Consider the following 23,351-nt stretch of genomic DNA (forward strand, 5'->3'; position numbering starts at 1 on the left):
ATGAGAAATGTGGTTGCACAGTATATGTTGCATATAATGGCTGCTGGTGAGACATGTCTGTAATTGGTTGAAAGATGCTCATTGCCTTGTTCTTGTCGCAGTAACGACATTAGCCTTTTCCATACTTCAGGGACCTTTCCCGATCTTATAGAGAGATAATATGGTCTCCACACTCTTAAAAATGAACTTCACCGCATAGCACGCTCCTAGCCAACCATAATCTCGAATGATATCGTTATCTGCACGTATTTGTTGAAAAGGGGAGGCGTACGCCTTTTTTGTGACACTTATGCTGTTCATAATTGTCACAAAAAAAGGCGTACGCCTACCGTTTCCATCAAATCAGGGTAGATAACGATATCGTTTGAGATGATGGTTGGCTAGGAGCGTGCTATGCGGTGAAGTTCATTTTTAAGAGTGTAAAGTAACTGCCGTTCCGCTAACAGACTTAGGTTTGCCGTCTGACTAGGGTATAAGTTTGCCGTGTGGCTAGGGTATGAGTGCTATACAGGGTATGTAAGTGCTGCGAGGAGCTATGCGAGGATAACAATCTGCTTACTTAAAAGGGCCACGTGGTTCTGGCACATTACGGTGCTGCAACACCAGTCATCTTGTGTACTCCGTCACGTAGGAATTCTACTCCACACTCTTAAGAATGAACTTCACCACATAGCAGGAGGAGGAGGAGTGTCGTTGGGAGGAACCCGAGAGGTCTGCCTGCCTGATTAGGCAGGCAGGCAGGAAAGGTGGTGGAGAGGAGGAGAGGAAAGGGTGAAGTGGAAGGGGGGGAAGCGGGGGGGAGGATAGCTGCGTCCATGGGCCGACTTCAGGGGAACTGTGCCGGCATACGCCTATTACACATCGAGGGAAACCCAGGAAAAACCCCAGACGGCACAGCCGGCCCGCGGATTCGAACCGCGGACCTCCCAGTCTCCAAGCGGACGCGTTACCGCTGCGCCACTGGAGCTGGTACCAGGAGGAGGAGGAGGAGTGTCGTTGGGAGGAACCCGAGAGGTCTGCCTGCCTGATTTGGCGGCATGTTTCTCGGGAAGGGAAAGGTGGTGGAGAGGAGGAGAGGGTGAAGTGGAAGACCGAGCGGAATCCGCTCGGGGGGAGGATAGCTGCGTCCAGCTGGTACCACATAGCACGCTCCTAGCCAACCATAATCCCGAATGACAACGTTCTTGCTCTAGATTTGTTGAAAATGGGAGGCGGAGCCTATTTTGTGTCCATTGTGCACGGTAAAGAATAGGCTCCGCCTCCCGTTTTCAACAAATCAGGGGCGAGAACGTTGTCATTCGGGATGATGGTTGGCTAGGAGCGTGCTATGTGGTAAAGTTCATTTTTAAGAGTGTAGAGTGCAGAGTTCTAAGGAACCACGTACTACAGATCGTACTACCCGTTTGTTAGCGCAGAAACTATTTTGGCGCTACCGGAAGAACTTCAAAATGATCCAGTATATCCCCGCACCCATTTGTGGCCCGCGTACCTGTTCTCCGCTGTCTCGTTCCACTCGTCTTGCCCTATCCGAACTGGCTGGCGGAAAAGTATTGCCCCCTTCGAGCAAAGGCTTTGATGGTGCTCTCACAATTGAACAGTCCACGCCTGACCTCGCAGTGGCAATTTTTTAAAGCATTTTCCGGAGCCAATGGAATAAACCTCTACCCGAGGAACGTCATCAAGACGTTGGTAGACAGACTGGAACCGAAAGAAATCTGAAGGAGAGGGCTGGGTTCCACGAATCTCTTTCGCTGCTTCCTATTGAAAGAAAAGTAGGACCGAAGGTCGCGTCCCTTGCAGGGACCATCGTAAACCCCTCAAGACAGTGGCGTTCGGGCGCGACCTTCTTCGCCTCCTAGCTTCGAGCGTAGTTCAACTACCAAATTGGTGGCGCTGTCAAGCACTCTGACGTCATTTGTTTACAAAAAGGGAGAGGTCTGATCGCCGTTATGCTCTCACAACGACCGTTTGTGACTCCTCTCGTTACAGGGGCAAGAAGAAGTTCCTTCTTTTAGGCGTAGGGATCCTCCTGATTTTTCTCGTAGGAGGCGCAGCCGTAGCCGCCAGTAAGTATGAAAGCCTTCTGTGTATGTGCTGTAGTGGCGAACTAGTGATTGCTCGACTGAATTGCTTCATTCACTTGCTGCGCTCTGAAAGCAGAACTTCGCACTTCACCATTCAAAATGACATCGTTCTGACCCTTGATTGGTTAAGAACGAGAAGCGACGAGGCGAGAGGATACGACGCGTATGTGAAAAAGGGTCAATTGTCCCCGAATGATACGGTTATCATACTGTTAAAACAGTTACTTCACCACATAGCACGCTCCTAGCGAACCGTCATTCCGAATATCATTCTGTGTCCTTATTTGCTGAAAACGGGAGGAGGCGCGCCTATCTGGGACACATTATGCTTGCCCCAGAGAGGCCCTCGTACCCTAGCGGCTCTCCAATGAACCATGCTCGGCGCGCGTCAAAACGAATTCACGTGGATAGCACAAAGGGCAAAAACCGGTCCGGCCAACGAGGTCGCGCCATTCGTGCTGTCTCCCTGCTGGTCCCCACTTCTGTCGCCCCCATACTGCGCCATCTAGTAAAGACGGAGATGATTAATCCTCTCCGGCGCCTCAAGGTCATACGCATGCGCATAGGTCATAGTGAAAAAGGTCCATTGTGGAGCACACCATGCGAGAACGACGCCAGCCCCCCTACATGGACGCCGCCGCTACACAGGGTGGTCCACCAGCCATGATAGGAATTAAGGGCAACCTCCATGGAGCGAATTTTTGCAACGAAGTTCGCGCGGCAGACTGCCACGCGCGTTTCGCCGCCAGTTGTTCGCCGGCACCAGCTCCATGGAGCGAAAAACCAGCGGACGGCGTCGGGAAGTCATGCTGTGATGTCACTGTTGCCAGGGTATAAGGTGAAAGCTTAGTGAAATCAATTGCTCGAAAAAGTGCATTTAATGTAACAAATTTTGCAACTAAATCCAGCATCTGTCTGAAAAGTTGCGCCCAGTAACGTACCGAAAAGCATATTCACTACTGCGAAAAGAAAACATGTTTCTTGGCAGAGAATGCCTCACGTTCTATTGGCGAAACAGCGAGCAGAAGACAGCATCCAGTTGCAAGAAGAGGACGACAACGATAATTCACGAGAGCAGACGACCACGTGCAGGCGATCTGGCGTAGATTCGTAGCGCAAGTGCACTTTGATTGGTTCATCTGCAGTTGGCGCTTCCGGAATCGCGGACGCTGGGCGAAAATATCTGGCATGGGCAGATGGGCGGCGGACGCTCACATTTTTGACGCCTCGCGCAGGGCGTCCGACGCTGAGCGAAGTTCGCAGCATTTTCGCTGTACATTCGCTCCATGGAGGTTGCCCTTTAGTAGTGAATAACGTACGCAGCGGAGAGACATGCGGTCAAGGAATTTTTTTTTCCTGCCAGGAACATGTGCCACCATTTTTATTTGATTGCAGTGTTGATTTCCAAATTTCCGTAACTCCGAAATTTCCATAACGTTAACTACGTTTTCTTTGCGTAACGTTTTCTTTGCGGAAATGGGTTCCTCGTGGTCATTTTACTCATTACAGCACCACTAATGCTGATATAAATGACGATTGCTGCAATTAATTTATTTCAGCAATTGTCGGCAATAGGAGAGTTCAGAAAATCCGAGAGTGCTTAGCGTCACTCTGAACTGTGGGAGTTAACTAACTGTTCCGATTTCTTCCCTACCGGTTCATTGTCCACGACGTGTCGAGGTCAGCGAAAGCGAAATGTGAACGATTATTCTTCGTTCCCCCGCTCAGCAAGCACCCAGAATGCAATGCATGCGCAACGAGCGCTGGGATTTTCTGAACCGTTTTATTGAGTGATTTCTCGCCGAATCAGGCAGGGTGGTCCGGTCGATCTCTCCAATTTTTTTCTTTCAAACATATATTAAAGCCTTCTCCCTAGGAGGCATATTGGCGCTTAAAGTATATAGTTGAAAATACTTGGTGGTTATTATCATTCAGATGTGGGCATTCCGACCATTGCACTTCCTTGACGCCACGTATCTTCATAACTATTTGACATGTTCAGCTGAATTTTTCTTTTTTTCCGCCATATATTGTCAGGGGTGGATAGCATTGCCAAAGAAAAAAAATCTGCTAAATATGCCCACAAATTAAAAAATAACCACAAATTATGTTCAACTACTTTCAGCGCCAATATGCCTCTTAAGGACAAGGCTTAAACATATGTTAAAAAATGACGAGGTCGACCGGAACACCCTGCCTCATTCGGCGTGAAATCACCCAATTGTGAAAAAAGCTTCTGAAAGTCATTTGGCAGTCAAGCTGATGATGCTGATAAATTAGTTTTCAACAGCAGGAGCTTAGCTTTCTCATTAGAATCACTGTGTAACGTTCCACCACAAGACCTATAGCACTCACATAGGAGTTAGACTGAAGAAGTAACTTTCCTGAGAGTACGGAGTTATTGAAAAAAAACTAAATTGCAGGTACAGATACGCGTTTTAGAAAATGGTTGGTAACAGCAGTTACGGAAAAAGTACTTAAACGTACTTTGGTGGTGATGTTGCCGTGTTCCCGACGGATACCCCTGGCTTGCTTGTTTTCTGCTCTCTTCATGCTTTCAATAAGGAGGCAATAAGGGGCACTTGGATCTGCCACTGTATCCAATGCTGGCAGCATCGCTCTTGGTGCTGGCAGTGAAATATTGATCGTGCCTATTCGAGGGCATTCGTGCCGCTTATGGCCTCTTTCAGTGCCATTTTTGGCCATATAACCCCACTTTTAGTGCCTTAAAATCCGCCCGTCAAGCTGCTTTTCCGTTCAAATATTCCTGTTCACGGACCTGTTCATGGACCATGTGCGCTGTACGTTGTCGTTGTGACAGTTGTTCTTTGTGCCTGCAGCGATGATGAGTAAAGGAAAAGGAGGCGGCGGCGATGACGATTCTGATTCGGATGGACAGGATTCCACCGATCCTCCATACTCCATACCGCCGCCCCCTTCGGATAACGCGGGGACGCCAGCGCCGGGGCCGACCCCGACAACGACGACCCCATGGCCACTCTTCGACACGGTTAAGCATCGTAGGTATTGCGTGCGGTGCCGACACGCTTCCGAAGCTTGATGAATGCTTGAATGCGCACTTTTTCTCAGTGGTGTGTTACGTCATTTGTTGGCAACCGAAGGCGTACGCTTATTTGTCACAAAGCGTTTGCGGGTACCACAGCGATGTTTGGCTAGTGTATCGCTATATACGCGGGAGAAGAGTTCGCATTTGTGGCGTCTAATTGAAGGTATAGTATGCGGGGAACCCACGGGGCATTGCGCGTGGGTATACTTGGAATGGGAAACCATTTTTGGTTCTCTGGGAATAAGAGCGGGACAAGAGTCCTTCCGAAAGCTGCAAATCCGGGTATTGCAGCATAGAACGTTTCCGAAGGAGCGATTGACCTGGGGCGGATTACTGGCATTGCGTCGGCCTAACGTGTCAACGCCCACCGTCTGGCAAGCGCGTGCTGCCGACGCACGGTCTGAAGCACTTCTACCACCGTGGTCTGAAGTGCCACCGTCTTCCGCTGGGAAGGCGAGCCTCGCCAGCACGAGGAGCATGCAAGTCTGTCAAGCAAAAAGCCTAAATTTAACGACGTTAACTTACTTTGTATTTACCTCTAAGAAATATAAATTTTGTTCACATAGATGAGCACGTAAGACACGAATCAGCCACTGCGAATGCAGTGCGGTGTTGTCTGCTGCCGTCATCGGCTCGAAGAGAATCCTTCGGTGCTCGGAGCTGTCTCCTTTTCTATTCACGCGAAACATGTGTTGAGGATTAATTGCGTATTTTATTTTAGCATTACATTCGTAGAAGACGAGGACGGTGATCTGTGCACTATACGCCGCGTGGAAGATTGCTATACTGACGAGGATAAAGTTATTTGGGGGACTCATGGTGTGCTTGCTGAGCTTTTCGAGTGACCTCCTCCTCCTTTTTAGTGGCCAGTAATTCGCCCCAGGTCTCGCGAGCTCCCATGCGCGTGGAAGGTCAAAATTGTTTCCGGCAGTTGAGATGACAATGGGCGCGTTAGGTTCGTGCTCAGGGAACTTTCCCTCTTAACACCTCCAAACTTAATCACTTAATCACTACTTAATCACAAACTTAATCACTAAATCACTCAACACCTCCAAAGTGACTTCCGGTGCACGTTCCCGGCTGCGCACCCCTTCTTCGGTGCTGGGGAGCCAGGGAACGCTGGGGAAGAGCGGGGCCAGTTCCAGAGCGTGACGCATGTTCCAGTGTACTGCCTTTCGAAATGGCGCAACCGTTGCAACACGTTGCAACCGCCCATGCTCTTTGTGTTTCTGGAATCATCGGATGTCGGCGGTAAATAGTTACTTAAAAGCAGACGACAGAAATCTCGATAGGTGGCGCGCGCTCAGCGGCTCTGGCGCTCGGCTTCCGGATAGGCTCACAAACACCATTAAGTGGAGACACCAAGGGTACGTTCCCCTGAGAACCTGGGATATGGCGCTCGGGAGCCTGCCTAACGCGCCCAATGGTGGATGGACGTATACGTATGCCTTTCTGCACCACTTTCGGTTTGTTGCCAAAATGACATCCGGTTTCGCAGCAAACACTCTCTGCGTCAACTACTATGCTGATTCATACAGTTATATCGCTTCTGATTTGAGGGGAGAGAGGGTCGTATACACCTTTTTGTAGCAATTCAAATTGCCACAGAGGCGTACGCCTCCCATTTTCAACAAATCAGGAAAGTGAAAGATATCATTCTGCATGGTGGCTGGTTCCGAGCTGGCTGGTGGTGGTTAGTCGCGGAAGGACCGGATATCTTCGAGTCACCGAAAATTGTGATGGGGGCTTGTTTATGTCTACCCGAGAATGTCATGTATTCTATTGAACATAATGTCAGTACTGATTTGTTTGACTCTACAGCTCTGCCTTCCCAGCCGCTGATCTGTACAGTCAGCCACGCACGGTTGGATCCGATTCCAACCTCCGTACCGGATGGTCTGTGCCTCTTCTTGATGTACAGGCCTGCACGAACCCCGTTCACGGCACCACCTGATGCAGTTTTGACCAGGTTCACCGCCCTTGCGTCCAAGTTGTCCAAGACACGGTGTGGCATTGATATCGCGCAAGAGTAAGTCTTAATGGGTTCCCGACTTGTGCATTGACTCAGTTATGCATTGCATACTCGTGTAACCTTACCGCCCTTACGGCCCTGAGGAATACCTGTGTTCGAGGGACCCTTCCAGTAGTTTGGCACTCGCTCCGGGTGCAGGAACCGCTGCCAGAGCTAATGACAGCACAGGAATCCCTCAGAGCTGCGCGGCTTCACACGAGGGACGCATCTCCGAGATGGATCCAAACGGAGCAGCGTCTTCGAGTGTTTTTTTCTTTCGACAGATCGTTTTACAGCTCTAATCGCAGAAGCAGAGGGGACCCGAAGAACCGCGTAATAAAAAAAACTCTTCTTTACGAAGCAAGAAAACAAATATCGACACACATGGCCATCGATTTGCCAGGAAGGAATGTCAGGAACGTGACAAACTTGATAGGCCGCACTACACTTAATGAACGTTTCAGTTTTGTTTTAGTATATGCTTGTTCTGGTATCTCTTCTTCAAATCCACGTGCGCGGTGGAGGGGCCCAAAAGGGACCTTGTTTCTCATACATTTGTTTAGCGGTCTGCATCCGTGGACCCTGTCTTGAATTACGGCCGAAAGGTCGCTGAGCATCCCGCTCGCTATGGGGTTACTGCGCCTACGCTGGTCAGGCAGTGTTGCCGCTATTGTACGCACAGACTGCTTTCAGATGGTGCTGCGGCCAAAGGTTTTTTTATTAGTACGTGCGGCACATGCTATAGTAGACGATCAATTGCAAACTGATTCAACACAAACAGCATACATTTTAAAATATCCCTTGAACATCCAAATATCGAAAATGAATGCGGAATCTGGGATGCGAAAACAGTATAGGAATCTGGCAGTCGCGAGGACGTAATTTCGACGTAAACGGGCTCTCTGTGAAGCTCCCGTGGATATCCTAACATCCAATTTGCGATACCGCCAGGATCTACCTAGGATGCATATGGTTTGCTGGTCCCCCGTGTGAATCCTCTGCGGGGAGAGGGGCTCCTTTGTCCACGTGACCTCACCGCGCCAAAACAGATTCCTCCCCTGTGCGGTCCCTCGTGTGAACGTGCCCTTAGTGTTCTAGTAGTCTGCATAGTCTGAAGCCACTTGTGATGTGTTCCGACCCATTTATACAGGGGGTATATGTTGCACAGTGGCAGATCCAGGAAGGGGCGGTTGGGCGATCCTCTCCCCAAAACTTCCGTTTATACATTGGATTTCCCTCACTCCACTCGACAGAGGAACCGCCCCCCTAACCCGAGGGTCTGATTCCCCCCCCCCCCTGATATTGCAAAGCCTGCACCATGTAGCTGCCACACAGAACACATAGATATGAGATGTGTAGAGACAAGGCAAAGCACATGCACATCCTGATGTCCGTACAAAGTGTCAGGCCTTAAAGGAGTACAGAGGGCCATAAAAAAAAAAAAAAAAAATCAGGTTAAGACATCTGATGAAAGTGTGTGTATCATTATACCGAATAGCGCGAAAGGTTTTGATGTGTGCAATTTGTTTCCTAGAAAAAAAACTCGCATAAACATAGCTCCGCGCGTTTACCCTTAACTCGCCACTCCAGCTATAACGAGGATGAGGAGGTATGATGGCACGTCACTGAGACTCGTTCTGGTTTGTCGGTCAGTGGGGGTCAGCGCCTTGTCCCTTTGCCGCCGTAAACCTGTTTTGCCAGTTTTCCCGGAGAATTGGGGATAGAAGGAGCGGCCGAAGGATTACCGAGCAAGGAGAAATGCTTTATCAGAACCCCGAACAGCCGAGTAGCAGACATTTCTCTAGGCCAATTAGTGAGCGTTCTCCTTATAGCGTCAGGGCGAGGTTCCAGGCAGATCACAGGCTGGTATACTGCACTTCACCACCGTTGCGCACGGTCGCTTTTTGCGGCGTATTTTAAATTCAATATCTGCGATAATTATGACTCTGTGGTGTAAATTACTTTGCGCGGTGCATCTTACTGGCCTACTTAACAGTTTTATAGGAAGAAAACTGGGTGTTAAAAATGACTTCGGCGCTACTTTAAGATCCTTCTCAGACCACTGATGACCACGTTTTGTTCCTGCACTTTTACAAATGAACTTCACCGCACAGCGCGGTCCTAGCCAAACATAATCTCGAATGATATCGTTATCTGCCCTGATTTGTTGAAAACAGGAGGCGTACGCCTTTCTGTGACAATTATGAACAGCATAAGTGTTACAAAAAAAGGCGTACGCCTCCCGTTTTCAACAAATCAGGGCAGATAACGATATCATGCGAGATGATGGTTGGCTAGGAGTGTGCTATGCGGTGAAGTTCATTTTTAAGAGTGGCTATATTCCTCACTGTTATGTATCTCCCCTACCAATGGGTTTTTTCTTGATTTTCAACGCCATGTGCGTCTGTGCAGAATCCGACAAAATGCTATCGGCCAGTTGGCCAGCAGCATGAGCGCGACTACGGATCTTTACAAAAAGAAGGTGTACGACTACAGCGCCCTCGACTTCGACATCACGGTGGCGATGTCGGATGCGGACGTGACTCAGTTCATTGGCTTTCTCAAGGTACGACAAGTGTGTGCGTCGCAGGTCGCAGTATGCAGATAGCCGTTGTGCGGGTGAAAAGCCAGGTGTCGAGTGCGGGGAAATAAACTATGCCGGCCCACTCGTCGTTGCGCGTACACTTCACCACATAGCACGCTCTTTGCCAACCACCATACCGAATGATACCATTCTGTTTCGTGATTCGTTCAAAGGAGGAGCTTATCTGGGACAAGCATAATGTCCCTCCCCATTTACAGCAAACGAGGACACAGAATGATATCATTTGGAACGGCGGTTGGCTAGGGGCGTGCTATGTGGTGAAGTTATGTTTGAACCGTGTAGTTACATAGTGAAACATGAAAACGTTCCACAATGCGTACTACTTTATGTATGCAGTTTTCGGCGTAGCTGGACAGGACAGCCGAGAGGTTTATTTCACTAAATATCCAGATACCTCCTGCGCGAAAAGAGGGCTACTTGTTAAGGTGTCTATGAACTCTACAAAGCTACACTCGGACCGCATAGCTCGCTCGCTCGCTGTACATAATTGTCACACACACAAAAGGCGTACGACTCGCAGTTTTCAACTCGGTGCAGATAACGATATCATTAGATGATGGCTTGCTATAAGAGCGTGCTATGCGGTGAAGTTCATTTCTAAGAGTGTAGTCTACCGACCTGTGTCGGCTTTAAATGGCGATTTGAACTTGTTTTCTGTGATATACCTTTTGTACAGATCAATGTGATAGGTCCGTATCCTCACCACATATAGCACACTGCTAGTCAACCATTATCCCCAATGACAATGCTCTCGCTCCCCATTTGTTCATAACGGGAGGCGGAGCCTGTATCAATTATGCACGACATTAGGGCTACAAAATAGGCTCCGCCTCCCGTTTTCAACAAATCAAGGACGAGAGCGTCGTCACTCGGTATGATAGGGGCGTGCTACACTCTAAAAAGTGCAATATTTTGGTTTCTGAAACCACAGTGCTGATACAGGAGCTATGAGGTTTTACATTGATGACCAGAATCATGCCCAGTTGGCACCCTGCGCATAAGCACCCTGCGCATTTTATTTGTGCTTCTCACGGAAATGGTCTGGGACTAGTGCATCCTTGGCCGACTTCGCAGAGAACTGTGCCGACGTTTTAAGGCCGTCTGAAGAAAACCCAAGAAAACCGTATTCAGTGCCCGGATTCGAACCTGGGTAACCGCCTAGTCTTGCCCCAGCCTCAGTCTCCTGGGGACATCGACGTCTAGATCTCCTGAGGAGGTCCTATCACAGACACAAAAGACATGGGAAGAAACGCGCAGTTATGTGGCCACTGGGGAATTTTCACTTCCGATTATCTACTGAACGTCTCAACGCAAACGCGGTAAGAAACACAGATTGTACTATATTGATAGTAAGTTCTACTCAGAGCAATTCCTGGAGTCAACGTTGTTTGTGTTCGTAATAGAATCAAATCTCCTTACACCGCCCCCTTCATTTCGTTTCACAGGCTAGCAGGGCTCTCGAATGTGCAGAAGGCCGGAAGACAAGCAATATAATAGTATCTGTTTTCTCTTTGGAAGGCAATGCCGCTTGCGTGAAGTTATTAGTTGTCGTACAAGTTTTTCTATTTATTTTTTAGCACGGAGTCTGTTATCCGTTGTGGGAAATTTGTATATTAATTTCCCACAATAACAGGCGTCGTGTTTAAAAAAGAAATATAAAAGCTGTACCTCCTAGCTGTTTACGCGCGAAGCGTTGGCCATACAGAGTGTGGGCAATTGTATTAGTGTGCCGTCTGTATGTATCCACCCGGCCTTCAAGCGCCTCCTTTGACCTCCTTCAATTCATTTTGTCATCAATTCCCTATTCCCCTCTGTCTTCCCTCGCACCGTCTACATGTTCATGAAGTTCGTTGTTATCAATTAAACGTCTTGCTTGTTTTGAGCCTTCGTGTTTGTGTTTGTTTACGTGTTCTTGCCCATCGCTCAGGCTTGCCTATCATGGTGTTTACGCGTACCTCCGCGTTGGAGTCTGATTGGGTGCTACAATCCTTGACGTAACAATGCATAGAACTGAATAGAACTGAAGCATAGAAGAACACTTATTACACTCGGAACTAAGTACCTGCGGGTAGCAGTTCTTATTTCCTTTAAGAGAGCTATCAGATGCCTGGACGACGAGGGTGCAGTAGCGGGAATACAGCTGAAAAGTATGAGGAAGACGAGACAGCGAGGCAGGTTGACTATGTGTTTGTCAGAGTTGTGCCTAACTCGTTACAAGTAACTCGTTACTTGGTAACGGTTACTTTTTTTGGTAACGAAGTAACGATTCAGTTACTTTTAAAAAATTGTAATAGTAACGGAATCAGTTACAAAAACTGATAACTCGTTACTGACGTTACTCGTTCCTTTTCTTCAGCGCGGGGGAACACATTTCGGCACTCTGTGTGGCGCAATGCATGCAGATTTGAAATGCGTGACGTGTGACTCAAAGCATTATTGCAGTCCCTCGCTGGATGTGTTGTCGTCATTTCTCTTGTTTCCGTAATCTCCGACCATCACTCCTTCCCAAGAATGGCCACCAATTGTGCTATGGCTACAAAAAACGCGTTTCGACTTCTAGCCTTTTCTTGTCTGCTAAGCTTCTGAACGCTCGCAGCCCCTCGTCTGTTTTTGGGAACCGTTGGCGATCGGTGGCACGAAAACCAGTGTTTTTTCTTGTGTTTTCGTAATCTCCGATCACCCCCACTTCGGAAACAAGGGAGAAGGTCCAGGCAAACTGATATAGACTCATGGTAATGGGCCGAGAGACACGGAACACGAAGGACGGACGACAAATTTCGAGTATCAGCTTCTTCTGAAGTGCAATTCCTCATTAATAAAGAGTTGAAGGCTGGTGACGGCATGCTCGTTGGCTCCCTTAACTATGCTGCGGTAACGTAAAAGTAACTCGTTACCTGTGAGTAACGAGAACTCGTTACTTTTGTATGTTGGTAACGAGTAACGTATTTAGTTACTTTTACCTGAAGTAACGGGTAACGATATTTAGTTCCTTTTTTTCGGTAACGGGCACAAGTCTGGTGTTTGTTACATGAATGACATGAACGAGATGCTTGTCACGTGCGGGGGAGGCAGGCGATGACTTCAGGCCATCTTAGTCTTCAGCCATGGATTCAACAGTATATTTTGCCTTCGCTTCGTTCGGAGGCGGTATCCCATAAGCGGTGGGGAGTGAAACACTGATCATTCTTCCAGATAACGTGCTGAGAAATCCTTTCACTGTGCCCTCTCCTCCGATAGACGCTGGTATAAACGACCCAGCGTTATGGCAGGATTTTCACGGACATTTGTTACCCTCAAAACCATAGGACGCTCCTAGCCAACAGCTCCTCCGCACGCACCTAGCCGCCTAGCCGCTCCGAATGAAAAAAAAAAAAAAAAAAAGTGAGGCGTACGACTTGTTGTTGCACACTCGTTAATTGTCAAAAAAGGCGTACGTCCAGCTCTTTCCACTAACCAGGCGCGATAGTGGTATCATTCTACGCAGTGGTTGCCATTCAGCGTGCTATGTGGTGAAGTTCTGTTATTGGAGTGCAGCGTGGGGGATGAAAGCTGGCACCAGGGCAGCTATAGTTGTGTATATATGTAGCCAGCTCGCTCGCATGCCGGCTGAACTGTCCTGGGTTTTCCTCAAACGCTTTCGGACATATGTGTGCCCAGTTCCCTTAGAAGTCTGCCCAGGACGCACATCCCAGGGCGTCAGTCGTGACGTTGCCCACCTATGTGAGGCCGACAACGGCGAGCCCTTTTACCAGCAGCACCACCACCGTAACATGGTGAATAGACTGTGCCTGGAGAAATGTAACTCTAAACCATAACTTACAAACATACACGCACTTAGTACGCTCTGCGCCAACCATTGCCACAGAGCGTACGCGTACGAAGCGCTTTCAGAGTAACATGAAAGACGTGAAATAAAGCGTTCAGGGCTGTGTCCTTTTACTTCCCTCTGCTCATTTACTCATCTTCCATATCTAAGTGAATACTCACTATCATGCAGAACTTCAGCTCGATCCAGGATTACAACAGAAGGACCATAACTGGCCCCTTTGGCTACATATTCGTTGGTGTCTCCCCCATCGGAAGAGACTCGGGTGACACGTTCAAAGATCGCGTCCAACGGATCATCAAGTAGGTCGCTAGGTGCTATAGTATGTATAGTAGGTCGCTAAAGTAGGTGCTCATATACAGGGGTGTTCGAGTGTACAAATGGCTCGCGTTACTTGTCATTTTCACACGCGACAGGGTTCCGCGTTCACCACGTGGTGGTCCAAAGTTTGTGCAAAACAGAAGAGACTAGCTGGACAAGATGGCCGACAACGAGGTGAGCGCGTACATCGAACAGCGAATTGAAGTTTCTCGTGAATGAAGGCGTAAAGTCATCTGAAATTTACAGAAGACTTGCTCAGTATGGCCACGATGCACGCACGCACGCACGCCGCAGCAAAGCGTTTGAGTGGTGCAAACGGTTCCGAGACTGCCGTTCATCAGTGCAGGACGGTCCCGGCCGAGGTGGCTCAGAGCCCAGTGTTCCTGAGAATATCCAACTTGGGGAGCGCCTGATCCTCAAGGACCGACGGATAACATGTCTCGAACTGGCTCGACAGACGGACCTTTCTGTGGGAACGTTGATCGCTATCATTCATGAACACCTCCAGTTTGGGAAAGTTAGTGGCCGTTGGGACCCGAGGCCGCTCTGTGTTTGACCGGCAGTGAAGACTGGAAATCTCCCAAGAGCTAAGGTACCCTTTCGACACTGAAGGACAGCCGTTGTTTGATCGGATCATCACGTGCGATGAAACGTGGGTGCACCATTTCATTCCTGAGTCTAAACGCGCATCAAAACAGTGGAAGCATCCGGGCTCGCCAGGTCAAGAAGTTCCGAAGATCCCCCGTCTGCGGGTAAGGTGATGGCCACGGTTTTCTGGGACAAGGCTGGCGTTGTTCTGCCTAGTGGTACCACCATCAATAGTGCATATTACTGCCAGGTTCTCAGGGATGTGCACCGAAGGAGTCCTCCTCCTACAGGACAACTTGGCTGGGAGTTACTGCCACATCCCCCTTGCAGTCGAGACCTCGCCCACAGGGATTTCCATCTTTTCGGGCCACTGACGGCGTTCGTTGGGGCCGCCACTTCAGCTGCGACGAGGTCAAGAATGCGGTCCAATCATGGCTGCTGGTAGGCAGTATGGAAGAAATATCTGAGGAACAAGCGTAGGGCCATCTATTTACATTAAAGGGGCACTAAAATGCAAAAACACTTCAAATCACGTTCCACGCTATGTCAATTCCTATTTGTTATCATAATTCAAAAGTTTGATTTCGTTACGAAGCTACAATCAAAAACTTCGGCGCTAAGCAGTGAAAGTCGTTTCAGCTCGTGCATCGGTTTTAGTCCATGCTGCGCGTGCGCGCGCGTATCACGCCATGGAACAGTACCGGCGAAAAGCATAGTGCGCGCTGTGAACTCGACTGGCCGTCTCTGTCCGAAGGACGTGAAAATAAATGTTGTCAGTGGAACGTTTGCGAGAACTCTGAGGCTACAATTCAGTCAGTCGGTATCATGCCGAAGTATAAGCTGACCATCGCAGTGCACTTTGCACTGCGATGGTCAGCTTATACTCGTGGCCCAAGGAGCTTCTCCCAAGGAGACATGAGAAGACGACGCTCTTCGTATACACGTCGTGGCACTTCAAACTTAAACGTCGGCGTACAGAAGCCCAGCGTGATGCCGCCGCTACTGCTGCTTGCAGACTCCAATGTTTCTGCAACGAGGCCCGTGGACACCTATGTTTAGGGTTTATGTTGAGCCGCACGCAAATCATGTATGGTCACAGCGTGTCATTCGTCTGCTGCAATGCCATCGCATTTCGTAGGGGCTAAGTGCTACGTCAAATAGTATAGTGAATTCTTCTTCGTATGGGGACTCGTGTGCGATCTTATGTGTGAGCTTATTACATGACGTTTTACACCACCATTCTGGGCCTTGTAGCAAGCGCCGTCACTAAACTAAACTAAACCAAACTAACCTTTAAATGAGAGAGCCCTCAATCAAGCTCAAATTCAGGAATAGCCTGTACCAGCACGAGCCCAGCATTCCTGAATTATATAGCGTACCATACTACTGCAGTGCTATAAATTTCTGCTTGTGTTACAGTGAAGTAAAGCCAGATGCCATTTTGTTCCTGACGACCTACCTTCGAACAGACATTACGAAATACAACTGTAGGGTATCTGCTCCGTCAATGTGGACCGACGCAACAATGCCTGATCAGCCGACATTTGTAAGTACTATTAAAGGGGTTGTGTATCAAATCATGGTTGGAATGTAGACCTATGGGTGCCAATCTCTGTCGAAATCTCTTCACGCTGCGCTCCCGCGTCACGAAGTTACGGCACTTTCCATACGAGATCCTTTCACTTGTGGCTCGCCTGCTCTTCGCCCGCGCAACGGAAGTGCGCGGTTTGCCGTTGTTATGGCGACACCTGTTAACATGGACGAGCGCTGGGGCGGAACGGAAATGAGCGGAAGCATACTGTGTACTTCACCGCGTAGCATGCTCCTAACCAACCATCTCTAACGATATCGCTATATGCCCTGATTTGTTATTTGTCCGGCTACTTGCCTGATTTTCGCCTTTTTCGTGACATGTTCATATTTGACACAAAAAAAGGCGTACACCTGGCCATGCATGCAGAACATGGCCACCTTCAAACGGTAGGCGTACGCCTTTTTTGTGACACTTATGCTGTTCATAATTGTCACAAAAATGGCGTACGCCTCCCGTTTTCAGCAAATCAGGGCAGATAACGATATCATTCGAGATGATGGTTGGCTAGGAGCGTGCTGTGCGGTGAAGTTCATTTCTAAGAGTGTACGCCTCCCGTTTTCAACAAATGACAGAAAACGATATCATTCGTGATGGTGATTGACTAGGAGCGCGCTATGCAGGGCAGGGCTATGCGGCAGGGTCGGCGGGGGCCTCGCAAATGGGAGACGTGAGACGTGCTCTATCCGGAAATCCCGAAGTGCCGTATAGAGCCAATTTTTGCGAAAACTCAGTCGCTCGGTTATTGCTTGTATTTGCAGTTTTTCTCAACGGGTAACGCGCGGTACCTCGTGCAATTAGCGTACAGAAGTCTACACGAGTCGTCGACACATCGATGGGGGTGACCAGAAATCCCCCAGAAATCCGCACTCTGATATGCCGCCATCGCTTTGAGCCACGCGCGGGGACCTTGGAGCACAAGTTGTGTAGAAACAAACTCTACGCTTTTTGTATGCAATAGCCAGTTAAGCTGGTAATTTAGTGTAGGAGCTTGGAAAGGCTCGGAAAAAGAAATGTGGGTTAAGATTAGGATTGGGAAACTAGGCACTTGGATTACAAGCCACAAAAAGGTACAAGTGCAGTGCATTGACCTGGTGCAGAAGAGGCTTCAATCTTGCGTGTCAGAAAACAACCCAGTAAAAACCCAGCAAAAAACCCGCAGGTCAAAACGTGGCCGGCCCGCGACTAGACACATAGAGAGTCGACCTGTCGCCTCGTTAGCAGATAGCATTCGGCAGCAAGTGCTCTGATGACCTGGGGGTTTAATCGCTTCATCGTCGTTACGGTCGTTACAAGCGGGAAGCTAACGAGTGGCGGGAAATTTAAAAAGGTGGGCATGTGATAGAACACGTGCACGGCGCTCTTCGCGCGATACGTGAAGGCCGTGGTCACGCGCCGTCACGCGCAATGTGTCACGTGCCCACCTTTTTGAATTTCGCGCCACTCGTTAGCTTGTAACGACCGTAACAACGATGAAGCGATTAAGCCCCCTGATTCGGGCACTCTTGTAAGCCAGTTGTGTTCCAGGAAATGCACTCAGGAAATATAGTTACTGTTGTCAGTATGTTCAGATCGTGCAGTAAAAAGAAAAAAAAAAGGGGTTTGCGGTGCTTTCCATGCATACATTGCATGCCGCCATTGAAAGTCATCGAAAGTATTGAAGCCAAAAGCATTTGAAAATGCACGTGTTGCCGTTGGCTTCAGTGGTCGTTGAGGACTGCCCGTGTATCAGAAGGGTGTTAAGCGTGAAGCAACCTGCAGTTTGCGCTTTCCCTGAAGAGGCGCGGCGACTTCCCACTGGCCTCCGCAAACAATTCTTCACTTTTGAGAAAGAGAGAAGGAAATGGCGAAACCTGCGACGGACGAATCTCGTTCAGTGTGTATCGGTGTCAACGTAACTGCATCTTCCATTGCTCTGCATCTCGTCACTTCGTGGGCACCCTTCAAACCCCCCCCCCCCCCCCTCCCTTCACATTCAGCCCCGGGAGCATAACTGATTCTCCTCAAATGATGCAGGTGAAAGCGCTGGAGTTGCGAAATCGCTTAACCATACCTGCCAACGTGGCCCAGCTTCTGTCTCTTACTGCGCACGGAAGGTGGGCGCAATTTGGACCGAACCAGATACCGGCTAAAAGTGACCGTGGAAAGCCCATCTCCTTCGATGACAATCGGATATGCATTGCTACAGAAGCGTCCGATATTGTGGGCTATGTAAGTATGGTGGCCAGCAGCACCCGCGGTGTCCTTCCCAGGTGGTTTCAGCGAACATCGCGCTGCGTAAAATTCTGCATGGCCATGCAACGTGAAGAAATAGGCCTGTCAAACCGCATGGGGCTCAAATCCCGCTGCTGTGTGCACAGCCAGCGCCACCTAGATAGAGAAAACCTGCGCATTGCCTCCTCTCCCTCCTTCGCTCTAGAGTGAGCATATAAAGTTAAAATTCGTCTGCTACCGCGATTCACTGTTCCACGAACTGAAGAACCCTCAAATGATTGCAGGTCATCTCGAACCTGCAGACCTAAATATTTAGGCACAAAGTGCAAGTGCAATCAGTTTTGAGAAAGATTGAGGCCGTTTTGCGCTTTATTTCCAAGTTTTCTCATTCAGTACGCGGGGACGTTCAATTAACTCGCAGACGACAGTGGTTCTTCTCCATGGGCACGACCGCTGAAAGTGCGTTCGTGATTGGCTACAGCCGTTCAAAACACTATCGTGATTGGCTGTTACGTCACGTCGACGAGCGCGCAGGCTTTCTGTATCTACACTCTTACAAATGAACTTCACCGCATAGCACGCTACTAGCAAACCATAATCTCGAATGATATCGTTATCTGCCCTGATTTGTTGAAAAACGGGAGGCGTACGCCTTTTTATGACAATTATGAACAGCATAAGTGTCACAAAAAAGGCGTACGCCTCCTGTTTTCAACAAATAAGGGCAGATAACGATATTATTCGAGATGATGGTTGGCTAGTAGCGTGCTATGCGGTGAAGTTCATTTTTTAGAGTGTAGGTGGTGTTGGCACAGCGGGTCTGACTTGCTGCGCCGTGATAGGCTGCTATGGCCACGCACTGTGAACAAAATACGCCTGTCGAACCGTAAGGAGCGCAAATCCCGCTGCAGCGTGCACAGCGGGTCTGACTTTCTGCGCCGTGATTGGCTGCTATGGACGCCCGTCAACCGACTGCTGGGTGAAATATCAAGCCTGCTCTGGTCACGCGCTACACTCTTCACCGCATAGCACGCTCCTAGCCAAACATCATCTTGAATGATATCGCTATCTGCTCTGATTTGTTGAAAACGGGAGGCGTACGCCGTTTTTGTGCCACTTATGCTGTTCATAATTGTCACAGCAAAAGGCGTACGCCCTCAGTTTTCAACAAATCAGGGCAGATAGCGATATCATTCAAGATGACGGTTGGCTAGGAGCGTGCTATGCGGTGAAGTTCATTTTTAAGAGTGTACGATCGAGCAGCTGCGACGAACAAACTTTCGCGCTGAGCGTTTGATTTCCTTCTGAGGGCTCCCTTGTGGTTTCTGTGCCTTTGGAACTTACACACATATTAATAACCGTTCAAAAGAATTGTTTCGGCTTTCCTTCTGCACAGGTAACGAATTCTATAATCAACACCCACGGCGCACTTTTTGGTATTGATCCCAAAATGTTCCGAGGCCATCCACGGGCACTCACCTTTCTACACGAAACAGGGCAGTCGCCTCCCACTGTGTGCCCGTTACTGGAACAAAGTAGTTGATTACCGTTACCGTTACTTCTACGCAAAAATTCTTCCGTCACGAATTTATTAGTTACCAGTTAATCGACTCCAAATGTAATTGAGTAACGAGTACACTCTTAAAAATGAACTTCACCTCATAGCACGCTCCTAGCCAACCACCACCTCGAATGATATCGTTATCTGACCCGATTTGTTGAAAACGGGAGGCGTACGCCTTGTTTGTGACAATTATGAACAGCATAAGTGTCACAAAAAGGCGTACGCCTCCCGTTTTCAACAAATCAGGGCAGATAGCGATATCATTTGAGAGTATGGTTGGCTAAGAGCGTGCTACGCGGTGAAGTTCAGTTCATTTTTAAGAGTGTAGAAAGGGTGTAAAGTGGGTAAAAGTAATTATCATATATCCAAATTGCTACAAAAAGGCATACGCCCCCCCCCCCCCCTTACTACTCTTATTCTGCTTTAGGACACTTTTCGGTAGTGTTTCCCATTTTCCCTGTACCCTGTCCCTGAAGTGTTTTCCCATTCGAAAGATTCGAGGTTCGTAAGATTCGTGGATTCGCAGAACCTACCACGGATGCGGATTTGGGAATTTCTCTAATATCCACAAAGTTGGTATACCTCAGTGTAAAACTAGGGCCTAGGGACTCATTTATACCGCCAACATGAAGGCACTGGAACTGCCATCCCACGTGACTTATCACATCTCGCAATTTTTCGGCATTTTCGCTCAGCTCTGCAACTGATGAATAACTTGTGACGGATATGATGTGTTGGTTTGAATGGTTTGTGAATGAAATGAATTATCTTTTATTAATAACAGGCAGTACTAATTCACTGTCAATCGACGTCAGCCAGTTTTGACCCCCCCCCCCCTGACGTCATCATAATTTAAGTAAACATTATTGTATCGTATCGTGTATCATTACCTAAGTGGTATTGCCTGTTTCACGTCAACATTCATCATTTACTGGTTTTGTGGTGTTATTCCTATTTGCTTTGTTCGATATGTTAACCCACTCCCCTCTGTATAGTGATATGGCCTGAGGGGTACTTACAATTGAAATCAAATAACTAACAAAAGAACCTCCCCGATTAAGGATAAAAAAAACCTAACGTGTAACTTAGGTTAGGTTAGCACATGTGGAGCGTATAGTTGAATAGCGTCAGTATTTTGTGGGCACCGGCTGCCATTAATCCTTATCGTTTCAGACATGTGCAAACAGCGGTTCAGAAAACTACTCAACCTACCATGATGACAGATATGTTGGCAATCAAGACTTGTGCGATGAAAAAAGGCTGTCACGAATCATACGTTCAAGCTGGCCGGAATGGACCGGCGGCTACGATAGCGTGAGGCTCATGAGACTCAAAGTAAGGTCGTCGCCTCACTTTATTCCAAACGTAATCGCCCATGAAAAAAGCATATCCAAACGGCCAACTTAATGCACGAAACGGAATTTAAATCACCTCCTAACCAACCATCTGGTCAGGAGGTGAATTAAATGCCATTCCGTTTAACGCAGTAAGTTTGCCGTGTGGTTACGCTCTTAGAAATGAACTTCACCGCGTAGCACGCTCCTAGCCAACCGCCATACCGAATGATATGGTTCTGTTTCTGTACCGTGATTCGTTCAAATCAGGGGGGACAGATAGGCAGCCTCCTCCCATTTTCAACAAATCAATAGACAGAATGATATCATTCGGAATGACTGTTCGCCAGGAGCGTGATATGTGGTGAAGTTCCGTTTTGACAGTGTACACTCTTAAAAATGAACTTCACCGCATAGCACGCTCCTAGCCAACCATCATCTCGAAAGATATCGTTATCAGCCTTGATTTGTTGAAAATGGGGGGCGTACGCCCCCCCCCCCCCCCGTTTTCAACAAATAAGGGCTGACAACGATATCATTCGAGATGATGGTTGGCTAGGAGCGTGCTATGCGGTGAAGTTCATTTTTAAGAGTGTACTCTCGAATGCTATCGTTGTCTGTCCTGATTTGTTCAAAACGGGACGTATTGAAAAGTTGTTATTGTTGTAAAGCATTGTTGAAAATGTATACGCCTATTTTGCGACACTTATGCTGTTCATGTCATAAAAATACGTACGCCTCCAGTTCTCAACAAATCAGAGCAGACAATTACCGGTATACTGGTTGGCTAGGAGCGTGCCATGCGGTGAAGCTCATTTCTTCACCACACCTCAGCTTCACCCCATAGCACGCTGAAGGCCAACAATTGCACAGTGCGCTATAAATTTTTTAAATCTTGATTTGTGGAAGGCGCGGGGCGTGCGCCTTTTGGTGACACGTTGAATCTGTGCATGTGTAATAGAGTATAAAAGAACATGACCGCTGTTCGTAGACAACGCGACTTCTGTTTGTTCGCATCCATACTATACCAACGAGTTCCAACATTCTTGCCGTTAAATACGTCGGCCTCGTGAAGTAACACGCTCCGGTGCATGCCTTCCTCAGTGACACGCTATAGCAGCGAATGGGACAGGTATGGGACTGGAATGGGACGTATACGGTACCGTTCACTGCTAGCGTCTCATTGCTAGGAAGGAATGCGCCGGCGCGTGTTCCGTTGCACTTTTGTGCAGCACAGTGCTGCTCGCCATGTGAAGCCCCGATAATTTGCGGGCTCAAGCTAATATACGCATCTTACGATTTCACGCTGATGGAGCACCAAAAACGAAATATGAACAAGGTCTTGATGTGAGGCGAGGCGCTGATTGGCGATCGCGTGACTGTAGGACCAATCGGTAACATTGAGCTATAACCGCATTACCAGCATCACCTAATGTCGCTGTCGTTTCAGATGTGCATGGCATACAGGGACTATGGCTTTCGCGGAGGCTGGGTGATGTTCGACCTGCAGCTCAGTGATGTATCGGGCTATTGTTTCGTCGATGGGATCCCGTATGGATTCATACGTGCTGTTAAGGGATACGCATACCAAACACAAAGTTGCGACACCGTAAAGTTCGCGTGTGTTGTCCAAACGGTCAGCAGTCGGAAGATTCTGCAACGTCATCTTCTATTGTAGAAATAAAATCCCTGCCGAGTCTACACTAGAAACTGCATCCCTGCATGGAAAGCGTCCAGCGTGAGAAGTACTGGGGAACTTGTCTATGGGGAGTGAAACGGGTGTCCGTGCTGCAGCTATTACTAAAGTGAGCTGTAGCCATGTCAGTGCTGAGTATGCTCCGTAGTAATAGAACTCGCCCTGTTTGTAAACAAATGAATCGTCAGTGTTCGACAGCGCCACCAATTTGGTAGAGTTGAACTACGCTCGAAGCTAGAGACTAACAAGGTCGTGCTCGAAAGCCACGGTCTTGAGGGGATTACGATGGTCTCTGAGAGGGACGCGACGCTCGGTCCTACTTTTCTTTCAATACACTCTAAAAACAGACCTTCACTACATAGCACACTGTGCGTGAACCATTGCCACGAATGATACTCTTCGCCACATAGCACGCCCCTAGCCAACCGTCCCGAATGACAACGTTCTCGC

General features: G+C 48.4%; 1 protein-coding gene across 1 annotated transcript; it reads left to right on the forward strand.

Annotated features, from left to right (window-relative positions):
• Positions 1–1,949: 1,949 nt before the first annotated feature.
• Positions 1,950–22,906, forward strand: LOC135388096 (uncharacterized). Its single transcript, XM_064617417.1, has 9 exons — positions 1,950–2,066; positions 4,925–5,104; positions 6,973–7,180; positions 9,575–9,728; positions 13,765–13,895; positions 15,922–16,048; positions 18,110–18,304; positions 21,045–21,206; positions 22,656–22,906. Exons 2-9 carry the CDS (start codon positions 4,927–4,929, stop codon positions 22,881–22,883), a joined length of 1,383 nt encoding a protein of 460 aa, XP_064473487.1. The 5' UTR covers positions 1,950–2,066; positions 4,925–4,926; the 3' UTR covers positions 22,884–22,906.
• Positions 22,907–23,351: the final 445 nt, after the last annotated feature.

Source organism: Ornithodoros turicata, chromosome 3 (assembly GCF_037126465.1).
Source record: "Ornithodoros turicata isolate Travis chromosome 3, ASM3712646v1, whole genome shotgun sequence".
Lineage (NCBI taxonomy): Eukaryota > Metazoa > Arthropoda > Arachnida > Ixodida > Argasidae > Ornithodoros > Ornithodoros turicata.

Bases quoted from the DNA above. Each gene is read 5' to 3' on its own strand.
- LOC135388096 (XM_064617417.1), top strand. From the start codon at position 4,927: ATGATGAGTAAAGGAAAAGGAGGCGGCGGCGATGACGATTCTGATTCG. The intron at 5,105-6,972 runs GTAGGTATTGCG...TTGACTCTACAG, and splicing joins CTTCGACACGGTTAAGCATC to CTCTGCCTTCCCAGCCGCTG. The intron at 21,207-22,655 runs GTAAGGTCGTCG...CTGTCGTTTCAG, and splicing joins TGAGGCTCATGAGACTCAAA to ATGTGCATGGCATACAGGGA.